The 21,258-nt window shown below is 43.0% G+C and overlaps 1 protein-coding gene and 1 long non-coding RNA gene across 2 annotated transcripts in view; one reads left to right on the forward strand and one right to left on the reverse strand.

Annotated features, from left to right (window-relative positions):
* Positions 1-21,258, reverse strand: part of LOC112545881 (uncharacterized) — a 123,421-nt gene that overhangs the window by 98,644 nt on the left and 3,519 nt on the right. The gene's annotated exons all lie outside the window — the stretch shown is intronic.
* MBOAT2 (membrane bound glycerophospholipid O-acyltransferase 2) overlaps positions 1-21,258 on the forward strand; it is a 169,671-nt gene that overhangs the window by 10,940 nt on the left and 137,473 nt on the right. The window contains exon 2 of the mRNA XM_006123617.5: positions 21,029-21,174. Within this exon, the coding sequence (XP_006123679.1) occupies positions 21,029-21,174 (146 nt within the window). The remainder of the gene's footprint in view (positions 1-21,028; positions 21,175-21,258) is intronic.

The following is a 21,258-nucleotide window of genomic DNA, read 5'->3' on the forward strand; positions in this document are numbered from 1 at the left end:
AGTCTAGACATAGCCATAGGAAGAAAAGAGTTGGTAGGTGGCTCAGTTGGATGCAAGAATTGAAAGATACCACCTAGATGAACAGCAGTTTAATATAAATTGCTGATGCTAGTTTTGGTTTTTGACAAATTGAAATGTTAAATTACTTTGGGATGCCTGCATATTTGTTAATATCAACCTTGTCGGACTTTTCAGCCTTTCTTGTGGTTAATGCAAATAGTCTTCCAAATGATGCATGGGCATCTAAGGTTATAGAAAATTATGCTGTTCCTTTGCATTTAATATTTTAGTATTTTATCAAATACTATATCACATGCTCACTGTTGTGTGATAATGGGACCTCAGAAAATTCAAAGATTAATTTTCTTGATGAAATCACATATTATGATGGGCATAGCTGGCATGAGTTTCCCCTTCCTCCATTTCAGTACTGCTTTAACAGTAGGAGAGTAAAGCATGTCTGTCAGTCTGCGATATGGAGAAATCTTCGTGGTGGAAAGGAGTCTGTTGGACAGCAAGATTCCCTATGCTGCCTAAATTTTGGCAGTCAATAACAGGAAGAGGAAACAGTCAGCTGTTATGGATTGTGGTCTTTAGTTATCTATTGCAAATACAGAGTGGGAAAGATGGGGCAGTTGTACTCAAGGTTATGGACAGTGGTAGTGAGGGAAAATTGGGCTAAGAATAAAAACATAATTTTCTTGGACTAAGTTTAAAAATAAAGGACCGTGTTCTGTCAGAGAAGGAAGTGATTACTTCAGTCAGTTTTTAAAATAGTCTGTGGAAGGCATGTCTTGGAAGTCTTTATTGAAAGCAAAACAAACAAATATACAAGAAGTCCTCTCCACCCCCAGCAGTGAGTCTGGGGAAGTTTTGACACTTACCTATCAGCATATGGTAGGATTTGGCAACTACATTTTGAAACTGGAATGCTCTTAGGCCTCTCTGGAAGTGATTTCATTAGGTACGTTGGGTTTGGATATATCCACTAAAAGGTATATTTCTGACAGTTATGCCATTCTCCTCTGCCTCCTTTGAAACCCTGGATTGTGTGCAGTTTGGAGTTTTTCAGACTCTGTATAGTCAAATGGGTCTCTCAAAAGTTATCCCTAACAAGGAGCTATGTTGACCGAAAGCAGAAATTGCTTCATTCCTTTGTAACTCTCACCTTTCATCCTTCCTGCCCCAAAAGCATCACTAGCACATAGCATCCATATGCTACTTCCAATCCTTTCTTGAGTTGGTTGGTATACAGTATCTGTTGATCACATATTGGCCAGCACTTCATTTGGGTCTCCCTATTGCTCTTCTCTGCCTAAGCTTTCCGCTGTGCCCACTGCTCCTTTCCTTTCTCCTCACTCCATCATGTACCCCTCAAAGACTGACAGAGAATGAAAGTGTTATGTTTGATGCATATTAGTATTAGTTTAAACAAGCTCATAGCTTCCTTTATGCTAAATTGGTATGTTTAGTTGTCTCAATATTGTGTTAATAATGTTGTCACAAGGAATTTCTGTGGGTTTAAATAAAAGTAACCACTGTCCAACATCCACCTCCCTCATTCCCTAACAAATTGCCTTTTTTATGTGCCAAACCTCCCAAATATGAGCAATAGAGATGAGGAGATAATGCAGCCGGGGCTACAGGACCGTGTTCTGTCAGAGAGGGAAGTGATTACTTCAATCAGTTTTTAAAATAGTCTGTGGAAGGCATGTCTTGGAAGTCTCCCATCCATGTACTCACAGAGCTTTTGTTCATGTGCCTTCAGGATCTGTCAGTGCCTGGATTTGTTTACTTTCAAATTTGTGTGTGGTGGGCTAATTTGTTCATGGATCTTCCCCTACTGGCACGGGGGGGGGGGGGAGGGGGGGGAGGGGAAGGGGGGCGGAGTGCTACCTGCATAGCACGATACATCATAAACTTAAATTCATACGCTTTAAGGTTAGAAGGGACCATCATGATCACCTAGTCTGACCTCCTTACACATTGCAGGCCACAGAATCTCACTCACCCATTTGTTCTTCATTGCACTCTTCTGAGACTCTTGGAGGATTTGTAGCAGAGGAACAGTCATGTTTTGGTTATCTGCTACCTGCAATCTCACTGGATAATTGTGTTGAAATCCAATTGGGGCTTAATGCTGTTAAGGGCTTAATTTCCCTTGTGTCCCCTCCCAAGGCTACTCTTCCTTCCCCTCAAAGGGATAATTAGTTGAAACTTCTGGGACATCATTCTTATTAAGTTGTCATGTCCCTCTGGCAATGTCCTGTGCAGGATGGGGCTGTCTGGCTAAATGTACTGTATATTTTATCCTTGCCTCTGTGGAGAAAGTTTCTGGTGGACTCTGTAGATCCATGGTCTCCAACCTTTTTATGCATGAGATCATTTTTTGAATTTAAGTGCAATCCAAGATCTACCTCTCATATAAATACCCTTGCCCTTTATCCAAGGCCCCATCCCTGCTACCTCCAACCTCCCTCTCTTGCCCATCCTCACTCACTTTCATAAGGCTGGGGCAGAGGGTTAGGGTGCAGGCTCTGGTCTTGGATTAATAGATCTGGAGTGGGAGAGGGGTTCTTAGCTGCTCTTAGGGCAGGCAGTTGGGATACAAGGGTGCTCGGGGCTAAGGCAGGGGTCCATGAGGGGAATCATGACTGGAGTAGGGTTTCAGGATGTGGGCTCCAGCTGGGCACTGCTTACCTCAGGTGGCTTCTGGGTGGTGGTGCAGTGGGACTAAGGCAGAGTCACCCCTGCCCTGACCCTAACTCCATCCCAAATCCTACTGTGTTCCTCTCTGCTTTGTGGAGAAAGGATACAGAATGGGAGGGGGCACCTTGATATTAGCACCCCTCCTTGCCCTACCCAGAAAGCAAGAGATTCCCCAGAGGGAGGGGCAGCTCCAAGGCAAAGGGCAGGAGAGGACAGCTGAAGTGCTGGCACTTGATAGCCTCTTGGCCAAACCAGTCAAGGACACCTGTTAGAGACTCCAAGATCTACCAGTAGATCCCGATCTACTGGTTGGTGACCACTGCTGTAGATAGGTCAGCATGGGCATATGAAGCAGTGCATTTCAGAGACAGAAGAGCTAATATCTTTGGTGTTGTTCAGGGCTTCCTTCATGCACTCCAAAACAGTAAAACTGAATGTTGTTATACCCTCACATTTTCTGCACCCCTACGTTGCCTTTAATAAAGCTGTCCATTTATAATTTTAGTCTAAGAACAACATTTTTTTTAAACAATTCCAGATTCAAATATTTTGTCTACTCTGTATCATTACTTGTAGGTGCCAGGTGTCCGATTTTGAACTGGACAGTCCAGTATTTGAGTTTCTCTTCGGGAAACAAACAGAGAAAATATAACCGAGAAAATATAAATGTCCAGTATTTTCTAGATAAGATGCAATGTAGATTGTGATGTAATGTCAAGTGTGTCTGGTGTTTTTGTTGAAACCATCTGGCAACCCAAATTACTTGATGTAGTAGGTTGGAGTGGCTGCCCACTGACTCCGAGAGAGAGGTGCCCCTCCCCGAGACTTGGTGGGCAGCACGTGGCCCTAACAACCCACCTGGCCAGAAACCAAGAAGTAGGGCTAGAGGCCTGCCAGGAGGCCAGTGAAGCCCTGGTGGCTGAAGGAGCCAGAAGCTTTCCCTGCTCACCCAATGGAGGAACTGGACCCAGGAGAAGCTGAGGACTGACCTGGGCCACTGGGCCCACAACTCAGAGTGCCTGGATGGACTGTTTACCATGCCAGAGCTTCCAAAGCAACGGAGCCCCGAGGATTGGCCCTGGACCCAGGTACAGCATGAGGGGAAGTGTGGAAAGAGCCCAGGGAAAGCCGACTATCTTTTGGCCAAGCCAGAGCAAGGTCAGCATATTGTGGAGCGGACCCACGCTGACCCAACAGCAGACTGCTCTGCTGCTACCAGGGCCCTGGGCTGGGATGCAGTGGAATGGTAGGGCCCGTAGCAGAGTGGGTGGCAGTCTTCCACCTTGGCTGTGTCTGAATTGCAGCCTACATCCACTGGACCCCCCGCCTGAGCAAGGGGATCCAGCTGGGCACTCACCTTAAGACTATTTGGTTTTTTTTTAATTGTTTGCTTGATGCCATGCCCTGAACCATGGCTGGACTTTTTGACTGTTGCTTACTGCCCCACCCTGAAGCAAGGGCTTGGGCCCCTGTACTGTTTATTTTGCTGCCTTGCCGTGAGCAAAGGCTTGGGGGCTGTCAAGGCTGTTCCCCACTCTGGAACGACAAATGCAGGAGTTGGGGGCCCTCGAGCACTCCAAAACCTTGCCTCTAATCTCTGGTACAAAAACTTCTTGCCCAAAATCCTAATACCCAGGTTTTGGGGAATCCGCTGCCACCACCCAAGTAATTCCAAGGAAAAAAAAAAACAGGGAAGAGATCACTTGGGGACTCTCCTTAAGGTAAAACTTTCCCCCTGCCCCAACCTCCGTTTTACCTGGAGTTGGGGGAAAAATAGAGGGAATCCACAGAGAACAATGGACTCTACCTTTGTAACTAGGTGCTGAGTCCTAAGGACACCACAATCAACCAATCCCGGTTAATTAGAAAATAAAACAATCCTTTATTATCAAAACAAAGGTGCAGTTGCAAGCATAGTAAAGTGGCTAGATGGAAAGAGCCACCAATTGATATAGATACTCAGGGAAACCCCCTGGGCTAAAAGACTTAGTTACAAAAGAAAAAAAATGACACAGTTAACAGCTCAGACCTTATTTCCAAATCCCCAAACAAGAAAACAGCAAATCCTGACATACTTTTCCTTACTTACACATTGTAAGAAGTCCGTTCTTGGGGAGAGAAGTATCTTCCATCTCCCTCAGTGCTTGGAAGAAACTGCTCTGAATCCCAAACAAAGAAGAGAGAGAAAAACCCCTCTTTTCCCGTTTGAAAATCCTACCTGCATTGTTATTTGCTGACCACCTGATACCTGTCTAGGTACAGAGTTAACCCCTTTCATCAGGTGCTGGTCAGCACTCCTGATTATGACAGGGACTTCGAACTATTTGTTGCCGCCCCACCCCAAACCAAACCCTTGGCTCTGGACTATTTGTTGCCGCTCGCCCTGAACAAGTGCCTGGACTCTAGACCAAAACCACCATTAATTCCCCAAAAGAATAGGACCTACTGGCTCACACTTGAATTGAGAGGCAGATAGAATTTTAAAATTTTCTCTCAAATGTTCATCAGATGAAGTAAAGTACGTGTTGATGGTTTTGTTTTTTTTTAAATTACTTCCCTTCTCATTTGCTCCTTTTTATGTCTCTTGTATTTACTTCAGTGATTGTATTTTGGAAGACACTAATTCTATTTGGAGAGCTAGTGAAAATTTTTAAATTTATAATTTTTAATGAACCTTTATATATAAAATGGTTAAAAGTGCACAAATTAAACTTTTTTTCCTCCCTTTCAAGATACCCTTTAAAAAACCCAGGTTAATAAGGATATAATAAGTCTGTATTGTGTGTCTAAAAAGTTATTATAGAGTTGAGCTTGATAAAATTGTTTGTTTTTAATAATTTTTATGAATATCCGTTTTAAGCATTTACAAATTTTATTGATTTTTTTTTCATACATTTTTGAAGTTGCAGGAAATTATGAGAGAAGGATTGAGGAACCAGACAGTTATTTAACAAAAGTACGGCACTGAGATTCAGGAAGCTAAAATTTTAGAATATTAAAACACAATTTTTCACCACATCAGACTATACAAAATAAATATCCTTAAATCAAATTCTACTAAAAGTTCTCAGCATTTTTTCTCAGTTTTCCAATCTGTAAATTTCTGTTGTTATACAGGGAAATATTTTTCTGATGGTTTGTGTCTGTACAGTGAAATAGACCTTTCCTGACATTTACATATAAAAACCTAATCCTTCCAAGCCTGAGATGATTGCAAGCTGATTCATGCAATAATAGTCCCAAGATATTACATAGACAAGATGGGACCAACTTCTGATAGTGAGAGAAACAAACTTTTGAGCTACATGGAGCTTTTCTTTGAATTTGGAAAAGGTACCCAGAATTATCACAAAATAAATGTGTTTAGTATAAATAATTAGCACATATTGTAAGGAGGCCATTCAAGATGATTTCGTCAATTAATACCCCAGTAGTCATAGGAGGAAAAAATAGGGTTAGTGAGTTACAGATTGTTGTAATAAAATATAAATACACATGCTTTATTAAGACTCATGATTATTAGTGTCTAGCACAGGGGTCTCCAAACTATGACCCATGGGACACATCTGGCCCATCAACACATTTTGATCAACCCACTGAGTACAATGGGATTACAATTATGTGCTGCCTATCAGGGTAATTCACTGGTGGGCTGTGAGAGTTTGTTTACATTGAATATCTGTGATTCACCTTTGCCGATCAGTGGGAAGCAGTTTGGGTCTCAAGGACTTACCGGCTGTGTCTTTCCGCAGCTCCCATTGACCAGGAACAGTGAAGCTCAGCCATTAGGAGCTACAGGCACCTGTGCCAGCAGATACTTCAGATCAGAGTTCTAGAGGGGAGATGTGGTCTCCAGAGTATTGGACATGGTGTGCTTCAGAGAGACTCAGAAATGGGGCTTGTGCAAGTCATATTTGAAATGGCGCTTGTGCAAGTACCCTTTTTGGGTACTAAGATTAACAGATCTCCAGCATGGGCATATTTAATACAACTTTTAACCACTGGGCTATTTGCCTTTCAGAATATATTACCCCTTGTGCAAACACTGTTTTCGCTGTCTCGTAGAACTGCATTTGTAGAACATGAGGTTTCCATAAAGAATTTAATTCAAAACAAGCATGTACACATGGCTACAGAAAAGTACACTGTAGGACTTGATGCAGCAAACACAAAACTTAAACCTGTAAAACAGACTCTTTTCCATCCTCTTTTCTCTGGTTCTAGGGAAATTCCCACCTCATCTTCTCTCTCCCTTGCCCTTGCTCCTACTTCCTACCACTTTCTCCCCTCTTGCTTTTCCCTGAGCTCCTACTAGGGATGTAAATGACTAGTCCCATGATTAGTCACTTCTCTCCCCCTCTTGCTGCCTCTGATAGAAGAAGCAAGGGGAGGAACAAGAGGCGGTGGTGGAGAGAGCCAGCTTAAAAGCTGGTTCCCCGTGGCACCATCTCTGTTGGGAGCAGGGGAGGCAGAGTAGTAGCAGGGGTTGGGCGTAAGTCAGGAATCAGCTGATTCCCAGCTCATGCCCAGTCTTAGACGCTGCACCTCTGCTTTTTAAATGTATTAAGAGCCTGCCTGCTCTTAATACATTTTAAAAGCAGAAGCACAGCAGGGGAGATCTGGTAGGAGCTGGGAATCAGCTGTCCCGGCTTGCGCAAGGTACCCCATGCTGTACACTAGCCTTTTAAATAGGCAGAGCTGCAGCGAGATTAATTCCAGGTGCCGGGAGCTAACCCTGCTGTGGACCCCCTGCTTATCGACTAATTGATGCAAATTCCATCGACTAGTCAATTACTTGATTAAACTACATTTAACATCCCTAGCTCCTACCTACGTCAATGTGCACACTCCTAGATAAAATGACTACTCACGTTTACTAACTTTCTCTGACCCTCCGCTGTCTTGTCTGTTAACTGTGAGCTCTTTAGGGTAGGAATGGTCTCTGAGATCATTAGAGTTACATACAAAGTATGTATATTTTCTATTCTTGATCTGCCCCAGCCCACCATAAGATTGAGATTGAATGATGTGGCCTTGTAGTTGAATTTTTGAGGACTCCTGGTCTAACAGAATTGTGAATTTAAGTTCCCAGGCTCATCTTTTGAAATTGCTATGCAGGTTTTCTTTGAGGATGAGGACAAATAGGTCAGATACAGAGTGGTCACTTTGTGAAAAGTGTTTCTCCACAGGTGACATGGTGTTTTTATCTTTTCTCTGAGAGAGAGTATAGTGATTGTCAGGTTTGGGCATTTGGATGAAGTACGCTACATGTGGTGAGAGGCATGTGTAGGACTCGAGAATCTTGGAAGGTATTTCATGCGGGATCTTTATCATTGAAGTAATGGAGATATGTTTGCAGGTTTTGCATCTGTTGTTCTGGTGGTGCTGTTTTGAGTTGGTGTGTCCTGGTCTAAGGGTGGGGGACTTGCTTCTGACGATGAGGATGGAGAAGCTGGAGAGTTGTTTGATGTCCAGAAGTGAGAGTTAAGGAAGTACTTCTTTCAGGACAGGCTTTCCAAGGAATATGAGTTGTTCTTGTTTGATAACCCATAGGGGTTCCAGTGTGGGGTAGTAGGTGACAACAAGAGGGAGTGCAGTCAGGGATTTTATTTCTGTATGTCTCATGTTCTTTTTGGGGTATTTGGGTGCTGACTTAGCAATTATTGCTATTTGTTATCATTAATTTACCTCCCTCCTCATTGCCAGGCCTGCCCAAAAAAAAAAAAAAAAAAAAGTTTGGCAGAGGGCTTAAGTGATATTAAATAGTTGCTTAAAATCCTAATATAGAGAATGCTAAGAAAGGTTAAAAAGGAAAAAATAGTGACTGGTAATTAAAAATAGTATTATGATATATTTTTTTTCTTTCCTGACCAACTCATTCCATTTTGAAAAAAGTAGTTATTTTAAATTTTCCTGTCTTTGCAGTTGTATTGGGTATGTCTGTATAGCAGCAGGGAAGCTGCTCTCTAGAGCCAGTAGATGGATGTGTTAGCTCTGCTTGAGCTGACACTCTATAAATAGCATTATGGCTATGCATTGAGGCTTAAGCTAGCCATCCAAGTACAAACCTGCCTGAGCCTCAGTGTACACGTACATGTAACCTGAGCTACTGTTGCCACAGACATTGCTATTTTTAGTTTGCATTTATTACTATGGGGAGTTCTATGTCAAATTATTAAAAATTCTGTGCACAGTATTTTAAAATTCTGTAGAATTGGGCATATTTCATTTGTCAAAATAACACAGTATAATCACTCTGGTTTCAATGATTTTGGTCATTTATTTCAAAATACCTGTCAGCAAGTGTGCCTGCAATAGTTCACACTGAAAAAGATTTAGGAAATTTGGTTTTTGACAGATTCCTTACTATGCATATTAATACAGAACTCCGAGTAATAATTCATTTAAACTACAATACAGAATTGTATTTCTTGCATTGCTCAGAAGTAATGCAAAGGCTTGGAAGAGTCAGATGTAACAGAGGAGCTGAAGGAGAAAGAAATAATTGCAGGGAAGGAGCCGAGATGTGAACTTGGAGAGTTGTTGAGTGTGGTTGGGAGAAGTATGGAACAGGCTTTTTTTGGGTGTGTTTGGAGGGATTGTGGGGGAGCATCCCCCATGCAGACTTTGGCTAATCCTTAGGTTCTCCTATTAACTCAGGCACATCTTCACCCTGTCCTCATTTGTCCCTGAATCTCCCTGTCCCCATGTGTCCTTGCACGCCCCCTCCCCCCGCACTCAGCCACCTCTCCTCCTTATGTGGCCTTGCACCTCCATTCAGTCAACCCCATCCCTATTTGGCCCTGCACACCTCCCATTCAGCCTCTGACCCAGTCTTTCCTCCCCCAATAGCCTTTATGAACCTGTCTGTGATCCCCAGCAGCCCCATGTGCACCACTCTCTCTCCCCCCTCATATCCATTTCCTGAATCTTTTTCATAATCTGCATTATTACAGACAAACTTGCTGACAGGTATTTTGAAATAACTGAACATTTTATGTCCTGGCTGCACTGGCAGATTACTGCCTTCTCTTCTTTGTTGCAGCTGGCCTGAGAACAGCTGCTCTGTTCTAGAGCCACAGCAGCCCCTGGCAGGCAAAGGCATAATTGCTTTCTAGCAGAAGTTATCTTCTGGGTGGGGAAAAAAAAATCTGCCCAGCACATAAATTCTGCACATGTGCAGTAGGGCAGAGTTCCTCCAAGAGTATTCTATGTATCCTGCCTGGAAAACATGGTTCCAGTTACTCTGTAGACATACCTTCAAAGCCTTTCTTTGTTTCTTTGTATCATACTCTTGACTAAAACTAGGCTATGCTTTTGTACTAGACGCTCATTTGTATCACAGCATTAAGAAATCGTAATAAAAATATTTTCAGTTACTATAAGTTAACATGTATAAGACTTACTAGTGAGAGATTTGTTCAAAAATACATACTTGTTTCCTTGACCATTTGACTAAGAACATAAGAGTGGCCATACTGGCTCAGACCAAAGACTAGCCCGGTACAGGCAGTCCCCGGGTTACGTACAAGATAGGGACTGTAGGTTTGTTCTTAAGTTGAATCTGTATGTAAGTCAGAACTGGCATCCAGATTCAGCCGCTGCTGAAACTGACCAGCGGCTGACTACAGGAAGCCCGAGGCAGAGTTGCTTTTCCCCGGGCTTCCTGGAATCAGCCGCTGATCAGTTTCAACAGGCTGAATCTGGACGCCAGTTCTTACATACAGATTCAACTTAAGAACCCCAGGCGTTCCCAAGTCAGCTGCTGCTGAAACTGATCAGCGGCTGATTCCAGGAAGCCCGGGGCAGAGCAACTCTGCCTCCGGCTTCCTGTAGTCAGCGCTGGTCAGTTTCAGCAGCGGCTGACTTGGGGACGCCTGGGGCAGAGCATCTTGGGTGCTGCTGGATTGCTCCAGTAGCGCCGCTCCTCGGCGCTACTGGACCAACCCAGCAGCACCCAAGCTGCTCTGTCCCAAGCGTCCTGATTCAGCTGCTGAAACTGACCAGCAGTGGCTGAATCAGGACGCCTGGGGCAGAGCAACTGGGGTGCTGCCGGGTTGGTCCAGTAGCGCCCAGAAGTCCCACAGGTTGACTGTGCACTGAGTGGGAAAAAAACCTTCCTTTTGTTTGTTTTAAACCTGCTGCATATTAATTTCATTTGGTGACCCCTAGTTTTTATGTTTGGGGAACAAGTAAATAACTTCTCCTTATTCACTTTTTCCATATCAGTCATTATTTTATAAACCTCTATCATATCCCCCCTTAGTCTCCTCTTCTCTAAGCTGAAAAGTCCAAGTCTTTTTAATCTCTCTTCATATGAGAGCTATTCCAAACCCCTAATAATTTTTGTTGCCCTTTTCTGAACCTTTTCCAATGCCAATATATCAATTTTGAGATGAGGCAACCACATTTGTACGCAGTATTCAAGATGTGGGAATACCATGGTTTTACTCTGATGAAAATATAAATAAAAATTTCCTGTATATAGAATTTCATTAAGAAACAATAACTTTTTATGCAGGTGGTAAAGGACATTTCTCTCTCAGGGTATGTCTACACTTGCATCCTTGTTCGAACTAAGGATGCAAATGTAGGCATTTGAATTAGTCAATGAAGCAGGGATTTAAATATCCCGCTCTTCATTAGCATGATCTCGCCAGCGCCTTATTCCAATCAACAGCTGTTTCGAAAGTGAAAGGGGTTTGGTTTGAACTAACGCGTCCCGGCACGTACTTTCACTTTCGAAACAGCTGTTAATCGGAGTAATGTGCTGGTGAGATCATGCTAATGAAGTGTGGGATATTTAAATCCCCGCTTCATTGACTGTTTCGAAAGTGAAAGTGCACGCCGGGACACGTTAGTTCAAACCAAACCCCTTTCACTTTCAAAACAGCTGTTGATTGGAGTAACGCACCAGTGAGATCGTGCTAATGAAGTGCGGCATATTTAAATCCCCGCTTCATTGACTATTTCGAACGTCTACATTTGCATCCCTAGTTCGAACTAGGTACCAAGTGTAGAAATACCCTCAGTGAATTCAGCAGTGAAGTTGCTGTTTGGTTGGAAATGCATCTTGACATTTTAAACCCAGACTTGTTTTATGTATTGAAGTTGTAAAGGGTTTTTCATTAGCAATCTATGTTACTTAGCCCTTAAGTGGCCAAACCAGTTTCAGAAGAAGCACTAACGTAGGTCATGGTTTTACTTCTTTTCATTTATGTTTTTAAAAAAGCATTAGTGTTCTCATTCTAGTTTCACTTTTAAAGCAAATTGGTTTCCTAGCATTTGGCTGTTCCTGTGCATAAGTAGTTGTATAAAGCCACAAATCAGAACTAAGAACCAATGATGCTGAGTCACTGAGAAACTGGCTTACCGATAAGAGTTATTACCTTCAACTTGAATCTCATCTCCCCTGATGAGTCTGAATATTGGCTTGTTCTCACTTTGAAAATGTGTAACCTACTGTTGTTCAAAATGATACATCATTTTAAATCCTTAGTTCTACGTTTTTTCTTTACTTGCAGTGATTTCTGAATAAATACTTAATAAGCCCTGTTTAGAAGGCTTATTGGATTTTATGCTCATTTATTGCACAAACGAGATTATTCATGCCTAGATCATGTTCTTCATTACTTGTTCCCAGCCTATTATTTGCCAAAAATTGAAAAAAAAATTGCAACTGTATATTCTCAATCATAAGCCGACTTTTTTTTTTTTTTTTTTTTGAAAAAAATCCTCTGTGAAGAGTGGGGTTTGGCTTATAAATGGGTTCTTCCTGAGCCCCATGAAACAAGGCGTGCTGAAGGATTTGCTAGCAGCTGAGAGACTCTTAACTAGTAACACTCTTAACTGAAACAAAAAACAGGACTATGTAGCACTTTAAAGACTAACAAGATGGTTTATTAGGTGATGAGCTTTCGTAGGCCTGACCCACTTTGGTATATATGGTTGTGACAATTTTCTTCCACTATTTGATCTGAGGAAGTGGGTCTGGCCCACGAAAGCTCATCACCTAATAAACCATCTTGTTAGTCTTTAAAGTGCTACATAGTCCTGTTTTTTGTTTCAGCTACACCAGACTAACACGGCTACATTTCTATCACTCTTAACTGATAACACTTAAAACTTTAACAATCAGCTTTTAACATCCTTCTTTAAGGATGCTCGTAGTTGGGAGGCTTGGGGCTGGAACAGTTCCAGATGGAGGGGATTGTCATCCTTAGCCAGTCCCTTTCACCTATCTGGTGATTCTGTCTCTTTTCTGTATGATTTTATGAGAAGCAATTCTATTCCAGGAACATTCATTTTCCCGGCACAACCAAACTATGACCTTAGTTTAAGTTATGATAAGAGGAAGCTGCATACTAAATTTGGTGCTCCTAGGTCTTACTCCTCTGAAACATTTTGAACATTAGGAGGTGACAGACAAACAGACAGATGTACATACAGATACACAAACCCTCTCAAATACATATGAGATCTATGTTAAAAATAATTTTAAGTTTGCAGAATCTAGCACTCAAAAATGAGGATATGCCAGAATTCATTGAATGTAATGTGGAAAATTTTAAATCATGTCATCAAGCTCTGAGATGAAGCAGGGATTTTTCCTAATCTATGCACTGTGCAAAGACAGAGTCTTCACTGTCATCACTGGCTTTCTCTGAAAGCTTCTCTCTAAGGATAAAATATAGGACATAGGTTCTTAATCTGGATGGTCAAAAACAGATGCCAGTGGTTTGCAAACTTCCCGTCTTTCCTAGACTGTGGAGGTCCAGATGTGGAAGAGATTGAACCAGTTATTTAGACTACGCTTATATACACCCATAACAATGTACTGACTCAGTAAGTGGGAGGTCCAATGCCCCCTAGGCCAGACAAAGACTGCCCCTCCAAGACAATGCTTTATATACAGGTACAAACAAGTTACACATCACCCCTGACATATCAGGTTGCCACCCTCTGATGCTACTTAGATACCACCCATCACCTGCACCTGGTGGTTCAATTAGAACATCTCTATCATGCTGTCATTTTAGAGCCTCTCTTGAATCTGGGTCGTTATCTGTGGGGAATGTGGGTAGCAAGGTCTTTTTTAATGAGCTGGCAGTACCATCCTTTTGGGATGTGCTTTCAAATTGTGACCAGTACCAATTACTATTTTACAGCTGGTACCTAGTACCAATTACTGTTGTACACCTAGGCTTATTATCAGTTAGTGTTTTACACTTTGGGTATGTCTACACTAGCCCCCTAGTTTGAATTAGCAGGTAAACCTCATTGCAGGAGGAATACCAGCTAATTTGTTTTAGGGCTTTAAGTCGGAATCCTGTTTCACTGCTGCGTGTAGACGCAGGCAGTTACTTCGGGCTAGTCAATTTCTAAAAATGGCGACCGGCCGGGAACATGCTAACTAAATCCCGCGCTTCATTTGCAATTTCGGTCGCCCTCATTAGCCTCCCTAGATTGAAGTACGGGGCTAGTGTAGACATACCCTTTAAGCCCTGTTCATGCCAAGTTCTATGAGCAGGGGCCTGCCTCTTGCTCACAGCTTGGCTTTGTTTTATTTATATTAGCCAATTTTTGTCCATTGTTAGCTAGGCCTCAGGACTCAAACCAGCCCTGTGCTACCTGGACTTTTGTTTCAGGCCTTCATCTTACTACAGGAATAAGTTCAGCAATATAATATTTGTAACAGTCCTACAACAGTGCACTTGGAATGCCTGCTGACATCAGAAGGAGTGTTTACATGTGGAATGGAAACAAGTTGAGCTCTGCTGTTCCTCGGGAAAGGCATGAAATTCTACACTCTACCATATTTTCAAATAAAATATCTTCAGGTGGGAATGGGTGGGGTCTGTTTCAGTTCCATCACATTTGATATTAAATAGAATTAATGTTGGTGTTTTCTTTTGTTGAAATTACTCAGTTTGGCTCTTCTCTGTTTAAATCCTTTCCCCCCAGAAAACACGTTATTATAGATTTCTAAGTTGTATTTCAGTGGCACCGTACAAGACTTGCTATTACAAAACCAGACTAGAAAACTGACCCTGGACCGTATGGCCTTCATTGGCACCCTGTGCAACACCATTGGCTTCATTTAGGATTGTGCAGCTGTTGCTGTTCATATAATCTCAGGACAGTGGAGGTTGTACAGGTGTGTATATGAGGGCTCAATTTAAAAAAAAAACTGATTCTGTCAGTTTACTATCCAACTTCCAACTACTTTCCCATCTAACATAATTAAATAGAAAATGGCAGGAGAACACTTAATATCTGCAGAATAATACAAATAGAGTTTTATAAAGAATATATGGTGGTCAAGTTTGTGTTACTTTGTTTATTCAGTTAAAATTAATTGCAGAAAAAGTAATAGATATAAAATTTGAATATACAGCAATCTATTATAAAACTTTGCACTTAATAGTTCATCTGAAGGTCTCAGTGTGCCTTACAAAGGCGGGTGATGTCTACATTAATAAAAATGGGGAATCTGTGGTACAGATTAAATGAGGATCACACACGAAACTAGAAATATTTAATTTCTACTTGAAAAACTAATCCAGATGGGAAAGGGGGATTGTGACGGGGCAGGCGCGGTGTCTGCGCTCCCCCGCACTGAGCCGGGAACCGGGGGTGGCGAGGCAGGCGCCGTGCCCTCACCCCCCCGCACGGAGCCGGGGTCGGGGACTGATACCGGCCCGCCGGGGAGGCGGGTGGTCAGAGGAGGCCCGGCTGCGGGGGATCCGGGAGGCAAGACTGGGAGGAAGGTCGAGCGGCTCCGAGGATGCTCCGGCGCGGCCGGATGACGTCACGGGGAGCGGCGAGCAGGACCCCCAGGAGGGCGGGGCCACAGACGCCGGGGGAAGACTCACCCCGCCGCTTGGGCGGGGGATTCAAAAGGGCAAGAGCCCCAGCCAGGAGGAAGCCAGGGGCGGCGAGGAAGGCAGACCCCCGCCAGGCGAGGGGAGCGCAGGAGAACCCCGGCCCATGGACCCTCGGCGGAGGCAGAGACTGGGGGTAAGCCTGTTCCCCAGCTGGGGAAACCCCAGGGACTAAGCCGGGAAGAAGAGACCCAGGGCGGGGCCGCGGACCCTGCGAGTGGAGGGTTTTGGGGAACTCGTCCCCCTCCACTATCCAGGGACCGACGTCCCTGTCTCAGGGCCCTGGGTAGGGGCTCGGAATGTGGGAGGGCCCGAGCCCCCTTCCCGGCCCCCTCAGGCCCATTAGAGTACGGGCCGACAGCGCTTATAACTAGGATCGCAGGCAGGCGGTCAGTCTCAAGGCGTGGAGGACACCCGAACTTGGGGTGACCGCTGGGGACCTGGTAACAGGGATTAATAGATGCACTGTCATAGATTGAAAACTGGCGGAATGATCACAAACATATGGTCCTTACACATTTTGTGTGTTGGTGTCAAAGGTGTTTAGTGTCGTATTCCAGGCATCCATGTTAGGCCTGTTTTTCTGAAATATCTTTAATCTGTTTTATCTGGATTGATCTTAAACTGAGCAACTCTGGGTCTGGAGAAAGGGTCAAGTAGAGTAAAGTGTCATCAAAAATATGGATGACTTTACAATGCATCCACACATATATATATATAAAATAATGTTTGACACATACATTATCACGGTACAAGTGGCTTCAACCATGTTAGTGGCCCATAATGATATGTACTGCATAAATATATAGAACATGATAGTCCTTGCCCCAAAGAGTTTACAGTGTAAAGACAGTGCAGCTAGAGGAAACCAAGATGTGGTGGTAGGAGAGGGGCTGGACAGAGATAACAGAGTAACAAGAATAATAGAATGTTTTCCCAAAAACTAGCTTTCACTACGAATTGTGTAAAACTGTAGCAGTAATCACTACTTATCGCTTTTCTAGCTGTTGTCAGATGGCCTTTTTGAAATGAGTTTTAAGGAGGTACTTGAAGGTGGATGTAAGGTTGGCTTTATGGATTTTTAAGGGGATGCTACTCATCTTTAGGAGCTAGCAAGATTGAATGCATGGAACCACTTGTGGATGAAATAGACAAGCTGGTGATTGAGACTGTTGACATTGATGTTGGAGTGAAGGCTGGGTAGCTGTTAAAGTTAAAATGAAATATTTTGAAGTAAGTTAAGAGAATGGATAAATGGGGATCAGAATTTCTTTTGTTGGCTGATAGTTAAAAGGAGGTTGATGCAACTGAACCTTTCAATAACCCTCATCAGAGAAATTTTGGGTCAAATGAACAGACTCTCAAATCTACCCTTTGTGGCTTCCCAGAGAGAAAAGAAATTAGCCAATCCAATGCCACCATGTCATTTCCTGTCAGGATATAATGGCATATCAACAAGACTTCTATGTTCAGTTGAGTCTCACCTTTCTGGAAGACTTGAGCGTCTGCTTGGATACCTGACCTCACCAGAAGATTGTTTAGCAACAAGAATAGAGCAAATTGAAAGATGTTAAAGAAGATTTGAGGATGCTGGGTGCACAGTTGTGCTGTGTTTTTGCCTGTGTTATGCTGCAGTGTGCTCCATAATTATCCCAAAAAAGGAAGTACAGAGCATTAACATAAAAAAGTTCCATTGAGGGCAATGAAATGGCTAAACCATTTATCATATGCCTGATAGAGGTACCATGTTTTCTTGAAGGAAAGTGCAACAGTGTGTGTAAGAGCAGTGTATGGATGTAAATGTCATTAGCTTTAGGAAAAGGAGGGGCACGTCCAAATTTCAGGTTGAAGATTGAAGATCCCCCAACACCTACAGAACTAGTGGATTACTTGTATGGAAATGTAAATAGATAAGATGACAATATTTCCCTATGCTGAATACATGACATCTGATAAAATTGGTTAGCCTGGTAAAAGGCCTATGGATCAGTAGCAGAGACAAATAACTGGCAACCAGAGTTCCCTCTCTAAGCTGCATGGCAGCACAACTTCACAGCTGATTGATCAGCCCTGCTCTGTCAGAGGCTCAGGGTTTCTTGCTCAGAGCTGACTGATGGGGTGGGGCTGATTAATGATCTGTGAATCTGTGCTGTTTGCAGCTTAGAAGGAATGCTGCTGGTGACCACCTGGCATCTGTCTGCACTCACCATCCACTGCATCTCACTGTTCACAGCCAGTGCAGTGCTGCATAACACTGCTTCTATTCAGTTCCAGCTGGTTCATTTGAATCTGAGGACAGATCATCAAAGTAAGTTCTCTGCCTTGATGGGAGCAAAGGTCAGTTCTAGTCTCAGACTAAAGAAGGAAATGTTCTAAAAAGCATATCCGAATTGAAAAACAAAGTTGAGTTATCCGAAGAGGAAGCGGCGAGGAGTCCGGTGGCACCTCAGAGGAGTAGCGAAGATGTTTTGCGCCTGGGGCAAAGCCCAAATTTGCGCCCTCCCCCAATCATTTGTTACTGTGGTTCTGTTATTATTTCTAAGTCAGCAAAAAAATAAGAACATAAGAAAAAAATCAAACACTACTAATAGCCACAGATCCTTGCATTAATTAGTAGATAAGTTAGTAGATCACAGTAGAACTATCTTGAGGGGGATTATATGTTTATGCAAAATTTCAGATTTACAAAGTATCTGAAATTTTCACAAAAACCTGTTCTATTTGATTGATCATGGTCTATACCTATTTTCATTTCAACAAAACAAGTCATGTATCATATAAAAATTTGTGAAGTACCTTAAATTTATATTTAAATTAAAAATCATTTTATATGAGCAAATAATTTTACACATCAAATTATTGTATTATATTAAAACAAGACCTGACAAATATTATAAAATATACCTAAAACATAATTAATAATAATAATAAATAATTACAACTGCCCTATAGAAGTACATTCTCTTTGGTATCCCTGAAAGCTATCAGTTTTCATTTGTGTGGCCCTCAGAGGGCTTCAAGTTTGACATGCCTGATCTACATTTGTTAGTCTTTAAAGTGCTACCAGATTATTATTTTTTAAGTTTTTCCTTTTTTTATAAAGTATCTTTTATTTAAAAAAATAAGTAACCCCAATACACTCACCCGTACCCCAGACCCAGGCACCCCCCATTCCAATACAACATCTCTTCCCCAGAGCAGGCACTTCAGCCCCCTCCATACCAATGCAACTAGAGGTAAATCTCATTAATCTCTGTATTAATCATTTTCTCGTTATTTTTATTTTAAATTTGTATCAAGTCCTTTTAGTTTTGTAATAAGTCTTTAGTTTGTCCTTTTATAGAAACTTTGTATACTTTTACAGAACATAGAAACTTTGTAATAAGCCTTTTTACATAGAAACCTTGTATCTTGTAGACTTTTTAGCCCTCCTCCCCCCTTTGCTAAACTGATTATCTTGTTGAGTAAATGAGGTGTAAATGGATAAGGCATGAAAGAAAAGCAACTCTTGGCACTTTTAATGGTTGGAGAAAGGTGGAATCCAGATTCAAGAACAATAAGAACAATGGGACCTGTGAGTGAAGTGGGCTCATTGAAAGGAGGCTGGACCTATGGATGATACCCTGGGAGTAAGCAGCAAGCACCTGCTTTTGGAAGGTACCTCTTTGAAGGTGAATGGGGGAGCATTAGGAAAAAAAAACACCCAAAAGAAGGTGCCATTGATGAATAACTACATATTCATATGATGACTCTCTGCATGAGAGGGAAGACACTAGACATCTCTAAGGCATCTTGAAGTGAAAACATGGGAGCATTGATCTGGCTCCAACCCTCCCGCACCTAACTAATCTGGCCAACGGTTATGTGGAACAGCTATTGGTAAAAACAAGACGTGTGTGTGTGTGTGTGTGTGTGTGTGTGTGTTATATGCATATAACTATTGACTGCTATGTGTGTTACCAGTAAACGTGGCATTTTGCCTTTTCCCCAAAAAAGATCCTATGTACTATTAAGTACAACACAACCATCCCTGCCCCAGAGACAGCCCCCCAATACCTCCCATCCCAAAGGTACTCACCCCCTTCCTCTGAGCCAGCCCCCCCACAGTGTTCCGCATCCCAATACACTCACCTCACCCCTGCCCCAAAGCCAGCCCCCCATGCACTCCCCTCTCCTCCCCCCAGAGCAAGGCACCCCCAGTGCGGGGGGGGGGAGCACTCTCCCAAATCCACCCCCCCCCAGCCAGGCATGGAGGAATGTACCCTTCTTCAGAGCACTGTTCCTCCCACTCATCAGCTGGCTGCTTTGGCTTGCACTTTGGAGAGAGCCGGTGCCCGCGGTCTGCAGCAGCCCTTAGCCAGCAGCTTGCAAGAAGAGCAGACTCAGAGTGGCTCGGTTGGTCCCACCCCGCCCAGCACGGTGCCCCCAGGGAGTAGGGGGAAGGAGAGTACTCCCCCAATCAAATCCATCCCTCCTCCCAGCCAGCCACGAGGAACTTACCCAGTCTTACTCTTCAGAGCACTGCTCCTCCCACCCAGCTGGCTGCTTTGGCTTTCACTTTTCAGAGAGCAGGTGCCAGTAGCCAGAGCAACATTTAGCTGGCAGCTTGAAAGAGCAGCTTGTGCACCGCTCGGTCCTACACCAATTCGGCACCCCCCCAGCATGGTGCCTGCGGGCAATTGGCCCCCCTCCCCCTCTTCCCTACGCCTCTGTGGCACCTTATAGACTAACTGAAGTGTTGGAGCATAAGCTTTCGTGGGCAAAGACCCATTTCGTCAGATGCATGTAGTGGAAATTTCCAGAGGCAGGTATAAATATGCAGGCCAGAATCAGGCTAGAGATGACGAGGTGGATCCAATCAGGGAGGATGAGGCCCACTTCTAGTAGCTGATCTGGAGGAGTGAATACCAAGATATTCCTGCCTCTGGAAAGATATACCTGCCTCTGGAAATTTCCACTACATGCATCTGACCAAGTGGGTCTTTGCCCATGAAAGCTTATGCTCCAACACGTCGGTTAGTCTATAAGGTGCCACAGGACTCCTCGCCGCTTTTGCCGATTCAGACTACATGGCTACCTCTCTGATACAGAAGAGGAAGAATGTCTTTGCAGTTAAGTCAGTGGCCTGAGATTTATGTTGTTTCTGGATTTGTCAGACTTGTTCTGTAATCTTGATGAATCTGCCTCTCTGTTCATTTTAGTCTTCCATGTATAAAATGGGTATATACCCTACTTCAGGAATGTGGTATGAAGATTAATTCTTGAAAGTTGTGAGATGTCAGTACTTCAGTGGTATGGAATATAGTAATTAGTTTTCAGATCATTTGGTCCTATCATTAGTGGATGGATATAATTGGTGAGGCTTTACATTTGTAAGCAAGTGATAGTCTTGTGTATGATGATTGTGTAGAATAACAGTTGTCTTTTCTCTGCAGGTCAACTTCGTAGTGTGCCAACTCTTTGCCTTGCTTGCGGCTATTTGGTTTCGAACATACCTTCATTCAAGCAAAACTAGCTCATTTATAAGACATGTTGTTGCCACGCTTTTAGGCCTTTATCTTGCACTTTTTTGTTTTGGATGGTAAGTAATATTTTATTTTATTTTATTTTATTTTTCAACTCTTTTGTGTGTTTTATAGATAAGTGTTGTTAAAAGTTGATTTCA

This window comes from Pelodiscus sinensis, chromosome 3, assembly GCF_052426305.1.
Source record: "Pelodiscus sinensis isolate ZL-2025 chromosome 3, ASM5242630v1, whole genome shotgun sequence".
Classification (NCBI taxonomy): domain Eukaryota; kingdom Metazoa; phylum Chordata; order Testudines; family Trionychidae; genus Pelodiscus; species Pelodiscus sinensis.